This window comes from Sorghum bicolor, chromosome 9, assembly GCF_000003195.3.
Source record: "Sorghum bicolor cultivar BTx623 chromosome 9, Sorghum_bicolor_NCBIv3, whole genome shotgun sequence".
In the NCBI taxonomy this organism is placed as follows: domain Eukaryota; kingdom Viridiplantae; phylum Streptophyta; class Magnoliopsida; order Poales; family Poaceae; genus Sorghum; species Sorghum bicolor.
Window position 1 is genome coordinate 54,377,674 of NC_012878.2, and position 8,614 is coordinate 54,386,287.

The 8,614-nt window shown below is 39.8% G+C and overlaps 1 protein-coding gene across 1 annotated transcript; it reads right to left on the reverse strand.

The window, feature by feature from the left end:
- On the reverse strand, window positions 1,697–6,197 carry LOC8080095 (general transcription factor IIF subunit 2). The gene is made up of 6 exons (XM_002441308.2): window positions 5,804–6,197; window positions 5,083–5,191; window positions 2,801–2,931; window positions 2,635–2,709; window positions 2,248–2,397; window positions 1,697–2,118 (listed from the first exon to the last, which is right to left on the reverse strand). Exons 1-6 carry the CDS (start codon window positions 6,020–6,022, stop codon window positions 1,999–2,001), a joined length of 804 nt encoding a protein of 267 aa, XP_002441353.1. The 5' UTR covers window positions 6,023–6,197; the 3' UTR covers window positions 1,697–1,998.

The following is an 8,614-nucleotide window of genomic DNA, read 5'->3' on the forward strand; positions in this document are numbered from 1 at the left end:
GTCCCAAAATAAATGTCATTTTCGTTTTCCGAAAAATAACTTTAACTAAATATATAGTAAAAATATTAGTATTTATAGTACATAATTAGTATCATTGGAAAGATCTTTAACTCTAGTTTTTTAACAAATTTATTTAGAGATATAAATATTGTATATATTTTCTACAAATCGAGTCAAACTTGTGGCACAAAAACCCAAAACGACATTCTTTTTGGGACGGAGGGAGTAACTCTCAGACCACTTACACATATATCAGAAAAGAAAATAGGGGAAAATAGAAAAGTAATTCACCAAAAGGCCACGCATGATAATAGTCCTATTGGATTGCTCAAAATAATTGTCTTTTTGGAAAGGAAATTGACACTCAGAGGGTGTTTACTTCCTCTTTTACTCTAATAAATTTTGAATTTTGATATATTATTTTGTATAATAGAACTAAACACCATACAAGTTTTTTAGCAAAAAAATGGTTAATCTCCATTTTGAATTTTGACCTTAAAAGGCAAACAAAAACCCAAAAGAGCCTCAAGAGGCTCTCATAAGGGCAATAAATTCTGTATTTTGGATGGAACTAAAAACTCTGAAAATTTTGGCATTTTACATTTAATCATTTCAAAGTAGTTGGCATTTTGTATTTTATAGGGAACTAAACACTCCCTCAATGGTGTTTCACTGTTTTGGTAGTCAAAAAAAGGTTGCACGGGTTTGACTGATGCATAAGACCCAATAGTTGATACTCTATTCATTTCAAATTATAAGACACTTTAAAAATCTTGGAAAGTCAAAGCATTTGACCTAATTTATAGAAAAAGTTACAAAGACTAATAAGATCAAATAGGTATATTATAAAGATATAATTAATGAAGAATCTAATGATACTTAGGGGGTGTTTAGTTCAAAAAATGCAAAATGTCAATTACTTTGGAATGATGGAATGTAAAATGTCAAAGTTTTCATAGTTCTACCCAAAATGCAGAATTTATTGCCTTCATGAGGGCCTCGTGAGGCTCTTTTAGGGGTTTTTTTCCCTCTTGATGCCAAAATCCAAAATGAAGAATAACCACTTTTTTTGCCAAAAATTTTGCATGTGTTTAGTTTTATTTTGCAAAATGATGAACCAAAACCCAAATTTTTTTAGAATGGAAGGGGAACTAAACACCCCCTTAGTTGGTATCACAAATATTATTATTTTATCATATAAATTTAATCAAACTTGATATTTTTTACTTTCCAAAATTTTTGAAATATCTTATAATTTGGGATGGAGGGAGTGCAGCAAAACAAATCACGGAGCACATAGATGGCTGAACAGGAAGACAAAGAAAAATGTCAAATGTCAAAGGGATGTGGTAAAACAGATGCAGTTGAGGATGGGAAAGATGTTCTCAACGTTATCTGCCACCACAGTTTGAAAATGTTGGGATATTCAGTGATGCTGGTTGCTGGGAAACCTGAAATTGAGGTCGGCGGCGAGTTCGTGGAGCCAGCCGCTGAGAACGAGATTCTTGGAAAAGAAGGCGGCAGCTGAGCGTTAGCAGCGACCAGGCAGGAATCAGGACGCTTGATGAGGTGAGACTTGCAGCACCTGTGTTGAGTGCTGAATCTGGCCGATGCAGATCACACACAATTCACAACTCACACCAATTCAGAACTCATTCATCTGCTGACAAAACTCTCATAATTCAGCACCAGGAAGTTCGTTCAAATCCAGGAGTGGGCTACCCTCATTCAAATTTCAGATCCTCCATTTTCTCTGCATTAAGTGGCTAAATTTAATACCCATGAAGAACATTTGTCCGGCGATTCAGACTCTTTACATTTGGTTTCAATTCTTTTTTTTCCTTACCCTAAACAAATGTGTATCCAGATTATATTGTTACAAATAACATCTCTTAAAGCATACAAACGAAACTGGATCACACTTGTGTTCGTGTGGCCTGAGTTACCAACAGAGAACTAACGATTCTGCACGTCAGACCAACAAGTCGTCTATCATCTTCAAGCAGCATCAGCATCCCCTGTGGATTTCTTGTACTCCGGCTTGAGCTCATGTGTTCCTTGGTTTGGTCCTCGTTTATTATACACACAAAGATCGTTCAATATCTCCTTCAGGAATTGCTGCATAGATAAACATAAATAATAACCACATGAGCAGTCACAGAACAATAAAGAAATATCTGTAGTTGCAAACTGCATATCTTAGAAGCATTTCCCCACTGACATATCAGGAAAGAGCCAAGGAAATACCTCTGGCTGGTCAGTTTCTTGCACTAGTGCCTTTAGGGCCCAATTGGGTTGCCTTTCAAAAAGCTTGAATATAATGTTTTCCATCTCTGTGCGATCCCTGCGAGTTCTTTTGACATCAGATGGTTTCGCTGGTGCTTGCTTCTTCTTTTCCTGGCAAGCAAAAAGTTCAATAAGTCACAAGATCACAAGGTGTTATAATTGGCAGTGCAAGTCAAACAGACTGACAACATGACACAGATCAACGATGTGATGAAAGACCTAAAAGGATAGTAGAAAACACTGTAACCTTTTTTCAAAGCAGCGACCATATTTAGGAAACATGGAATTCTCATTAAATTCAACAGCAAAATGAATAATTTCAAGTGTTGAAGTGGAAGATGAAACTACCTTTGAACCAGAAGGTATGAGACCAACCAAGCCAGGCATTGGCCTCATGCTCATTCCGTGGTCATTGTCAAGTACCTACAAGTAATCAGGAAATGTCTTATTGGTAAGCCACAACTTCAAAAATGTCATAATATGATAATATAATACAACCATCAAAGCACTCCACCTGCACTTGTCTAGATTTAACCATGTACTTCTGTGTTCTTTCACGGCACAACTTCCCATAGTTCGCCAAATTATCACTGTGAGGTTCCATGTCAAATTTATGCTCGACTTTTCCTTCGCATGAAAGTTTCCCTGCAACAAATAGGGCAGTATTAGAAGAACCAAAAAACCATTGAAAAAAGAAGAAAAAAAGGTGCTGGAAAGTGGTAAGGTTCCTAACTGGTTACAATCAGTAAACTGCAAGCAAAAAGTTCTAGTAACACCGACTGACGCCAGCTAGCTATTCAAAAAAGAATACTCCTCCTAGTTGTTTATATATCATACTGCAGCTCAAATTGGAATGATCACAGAAGCATGATGTCTGGGCGTTTGGCCTGTCTAAATTTGTCCCCACAAACTTGCATGCCAGCTCAGATTTCTCACGTTTATGTGGTTCTCCACATGAGTAAAGGCAAAAAAGCATCTCGAACTTTCTCAAACGTCCACAGACAATACATGCCTGCAGACCAGCTGGTTCATGAAAGCTTGAGATTAAGCGAGTGCTGCCCCTTGCACAAAATTGAAGTAGGGTAGGGCACACCAGGTCTTAGACTCAGGCAGAAATTACTCCATGGGAGAAAGAGGGAAATCGGCATCTGCCTATTGTAAGATTTCAATGAGGGCAGAGGAGTTTGTGGATGGGCAGCGGCATGCAAATCTCAGGATGCCAGAGGAGATCAACAGCCATCAACAGCATGCGGTGCTTAGGAAAGGTGGATTCATTGCCGCATACAAGGACGAGCAACTGTAGAATCATAGGTCAGCAAGTGCTGGAGGCAACCGAAGCCCTAATTGAAGGATTGTTCCTAAAGACCATTGGAGTGGCGGTGTGTCTATGAGGGTGGACGAAGTCAACATGCTTGTAGGCCACGGAAGCAGTGTGTGAAGGGAAGAAGCTAACTGGTCATGGCTGTAGACCAAGGCAGCGATGCTAGGTAGCGCATGGATGGAGGGGCCACACTGGCATTGCTGCACTGGTGACATTTATCTGATAGGACGGGTGACCATCTGGGAGATTAGCTTTGTGGATGGAAAACGGGGCAAAAGAGTAAAACACTGTCCTTAATTTCTTCTACTAGGGCCTTGTTTAGTTCCGAAAAGATTTCGGATTTTGGTACTGTAGCATTTTCGTTTTTATTTGACAAATATTATCCAATCATGGACTAATTAGGCTCAAAAGATTCATCTCGTGATTCACAGTCAAACTGTGTGATTAGCTTTTGTTTTCGTCTATATTTAATACTTCATGCATGTGCCGCAAGATTCGATGTGACAGAGAATCTTGAAAACTTTTTGGATTTCAGGGTGATATAAACAAGGCCTAGGCTGTTGGGTAGCGACATGTATTAGCAAACAAAGTGAGCATAATATAATAATTCAATCAGTCTGGAAACTGTTGGCTCTGATGAATTTAACTGTTTAAGGGGAACTTAAGATATAGCCTTATTTTCCTATATCTTTCCAGATAACTTTTATACGAGATAAGTCAACAAGCACTGATTATGTGAAAGTTTCTTAGCATTAGCATAAATTCCCCTATATTAACATGACATAGGAACCAAACCTACTGTGAATCAAGTGATCCAGAATTCTAGAAATATTGGTAAACAAATAACCATCAAAAGACATTTATTTATGTCAGACATGTAATTGCACATCTTCCTAATTGCATGAATTTATTTCAGATGACTAAATCACTATAATGTAAAAGGTAATATAGAAACAGACTACAGATAGATTTTATGGAGTGTTTGGTTTGGGGAATCAACCCATTCTAGATGGGGTGATGCATCATGAGTCCATTCCTCACTGAGTGCCTGAGTGGAATGAACATATTCCTCATACAAGTACTAAATATTAGCTTGTAAGGAACGAGGTGGTGATGGATCAACTCATTGTATTCAACAAACCAAACAAAAAAAACTAAAGAGTGAGACGAGGATGGACTACTTCACTCCACAAACCAAACACCCCCTTAATGAATTCATATGATCATATCCCACAAGAATGTTACAAGAATATAGCCAGAACATATGAGGATTACTATTCTAATTGTACCAAACAAAATCATTGTGCTAAATAAAATGGTATCATTAGAACTAGGCATTAATAGATATCCGCCATGCAATAACAAAGGCAAATCATGTTTGTCTGGGCAGTAAACTTGATTTCAATCATAGATAGAGAGGTGTGCATTTAAGCAGTGTAAAGCTGACAATGACAAGCTGTGAATCTGGATCCTACCTTGGTTAGATTCGGAGAAAACACACATAGGCACGAAATCTTTGAACATATTCAAAGAGTAGCTCTTAGGTGTATTTCCAGTGTTAGTTTGAGCCAACTCCATCTTGAACTGTCATTGCAATAGCATGATGTAAGAATGATAGGCACCAAAAGATATACATGAAACAAACCCACAATGAGCAGCATTAACACCAAGGAATCCGATTAGCGCATCTGCTCTTAAAATTAGTCACCTAACGATTTACAATCCCTTTCAACAAGACCGATGTGTGGTATGTAGCGTATGTAGACCATAGCAACTATGCAATCAACTGGAATATGAACACATGCTTTGGTTGAATATCAATTTAGTTTGTCCACAATAAAAGTGGATTCTTCCTCTTGTTCTTACTGAGGTCCAATGAGTCTCTACCAGCTTGTTTTCATGCCACATATAGAGTCCACCCATTATACTCAAAACCAGTCCTGCAATCTAGAAACAAATTTTAAGACTCTCATCCCCATCCCTGTGCACATTCCTTACAAACCCTTGGAGTAACTCAAACAGGACAGCAGGTACACAATTTGTTCGAGCATACGCCTTCAGTGTGGCAGCCAATTAAGCAAACACAGGAATTTCCACAATTGCCATCAGTTCAATCGAGGAGATTCTAGAATCTACAGCCGAAGCACGGGGAAGGGACCAGCGGGGTGGAGAGGATTGTGGGGGGTTACTTATTACCTGGAGCGTTGGCTCTTCGGGGCGATCCTCGGGGGGCTCTTCTGGGCGGAGTAGGTCGAGGGAAAGGACGACCTTGGCGACGACGGGGTTGGCGTTGTTGGGATCGGAGGAAGAGGCGGAGGCGGCCTGCCAGGCGCGGGAGACGACCGGGGGGCACTTCATGAGCCACACGGAGCGGTCGGCCCGCGCCGTCTCCAGGTACTTGGCCTCCTCGGCCATCGTTCTTGCCGCCGCGGCGCGAATCCGATCCGCAAGGCTACTCCGGTTCGTACTGAGATCGGCGGCGCTAGGGCTCGGCGAGCGACGGCCAATCTGACGCTGCGGAGGGAGCGAAGACGGAGGCCTAATAAGGGGGGACAGAGGGCACGCTACGACGCGGATAGCGTGGATGCGGGTCGGTTCGGAGCGGAGGGCAGGTCAGGAGAATAGAGAGGCTTCCAGTGGGCCCTTCCTGCCAGAACTAAATTTTCATTTCCTGGTCCCACTTGTCGGTGATGAGACTTATGTTTTTTTTTTAGTAAAGTTCATCAGCGGTCCCTAAACTTGTTTGGATGTGTCATCCCGGTCCTTAAACTCTCAAAATAACCGTTTAGGTACCTAAACTTGTTCGATTGTGTCATCCTGGTCCCTAAACTTAAAAATCTTTCATATAGGTCCTCAAACTTGTTCAGTTGTGTCATCCCGGTCCCTAAACTTGTTTTTAAGTCTTATCTGGGTCAAATCAGGACGAATCTAAAAACTCTATATTAAAAAATAATTCATAACTTTTTCATATGAACTCAAACGAAGATAAACTTTATATTAAAATTGTAGGCAGCAACATGATCTACAACTTTGCAGTTGAAAATTTTTTAAATTAAAATCGTTTAGGTTCCCAAAATATTTTTTATAAGTTTATAAATTTTAAAATTTAAAATTTAAAATTAAATTTTATAACACTAAACGACTTCAAATAAAAAAACATTTTAACTACAAAGTTGTAGATTGTGCTGAGGACTATAACTTTGGTATAAAACTTGTCTTCATTTGAGTTCATATGAAAAAGTTATGAATTATTTTTTGATATAGAGTTGTTAGATCGCTTTGTTTTGACCCAGATGAGATTCAAAACCAAGCTTAAGGATCGAGATGACACAACTGAAGATCTAAACGGATGATTTCTAAGTTTAGGGACCAGGATGACACAATTGAACAAGTTTAGGGATCGAGATGACACAGATGAACAAGTTTGAGGACCTAAACAATCGATTTGTGAGTTTAGGGACCGGGATGACACGACAGCACAAGTTTAGAGACCGGTAGTGGAGTTTACTCTTTTTTTTTTTTTTTTTTTTGAGGCTAGAGCGTAGAAGCCTTCCGAGCATCCTCCGGCGGTCCGGCCCATGTATCTTTGGTGTTTGACATAAGGTTACAGCAGTGTTTTTTTTATAAGCCAAACGATGTTTTGGTTGGGCATTTTAGGCCCATGATCAATTTTACAACGAGTGTTGTCATCACTTTGTGTTTATAAGTTGGATCAGGACATAATCTATCTTCAGCATAATTGAATACAGCCATACAGGCTAGTGGAATGTCAATCCTGCTCCCCTGCAGTCGTTAACGATTCTGCCCTTGCTCCTCTTACGTTAGCAACCAAAGCAAAATTGTTTTCTTTTACGGTGTAACGGGCTAATGAAGTAATAGGTACCACCGTTTACTGATTGCACTAACATTGCTATTGTCAACATTGAACCAAATAATACCTTAGCCCAAAGCTTTCAAAACTAAATATCTATATGATTCGTTAGTGGACTCAAACCAAACAAGTTATTAGGATTTTGTAGTGGCACTACCGATCTCAGTGTTTATGTAATATATAGGGTATATGTTTGTTTCCTCGTTTGGACCCCTAACTAGGCTTATTAAAGCAAACTTAGGCATGTTTGATAGCTTGAATAGGCCTGCTAGCCAAGCCCCAACAATGCTCCTGATGGTCTAGCTACATAGGAATGGAAGGATCAGTCATTCTCATGAAGTCTGGCTCTACCTAGGCGTCGTGCTTGATCCTATCACTACCTGTCATTCACCCTCAATTGTTCTGTCAGTCACCTCCTGCCGCCTCAGGCTCCACCCCCTTTACCTCACCTTTGTTCTGCTATGAGTTCCATCTCTAGGGCATTTTGCTCGTGCCTATATCTCCAATCCCTACGTGTGTCGTCTTTCTCTACCCAGGCGGGCGCTACCCTACATCCATCCTCTTTCTCGCCTCCAACACACCAGCCGCTGCCCCACCATATTGCCTCATGTCAGTTAAACTTTTTTAAAGCTTGACTAATTTTATATAACAAAATATAAATACCTATGATAGAAAACGAGTATCTTATAAAAATATATTCTATAATAAATATATAAATTTAATTCAGTTAAAATTTAAAAATTTAACTTAAGATAACTATAGAACTTCAAATTTTTATGGACAAGGGAATACTCTGTCTCTCCCATCTTTTGCAGCTGGAGCATGTATATTTCGGATGGCTTTGGCCTTTGGCGTTTGACGACCATATGTTGTTTTTCACCTAACTGCTATTCATTGCAGGTAGATATGTTAACGGGCCCGTTACTTGATTCCCCGTTGGAGAATTCACCTACTACGGGACAGAGATAATCTAGATTTTGCCTCTACGCGGAATTAAACGGGGCTAAAAGTTGTCCTCATCGAGGTTCAGGGGTCGGGGTGGTATGCATGGCCCCGTCCTCTGCTCCCTGCGGGGACCTAGCTCTAAAGGCCTATATACTTACAAGGTCCAATAACTATGATATATAAGTGTCGGT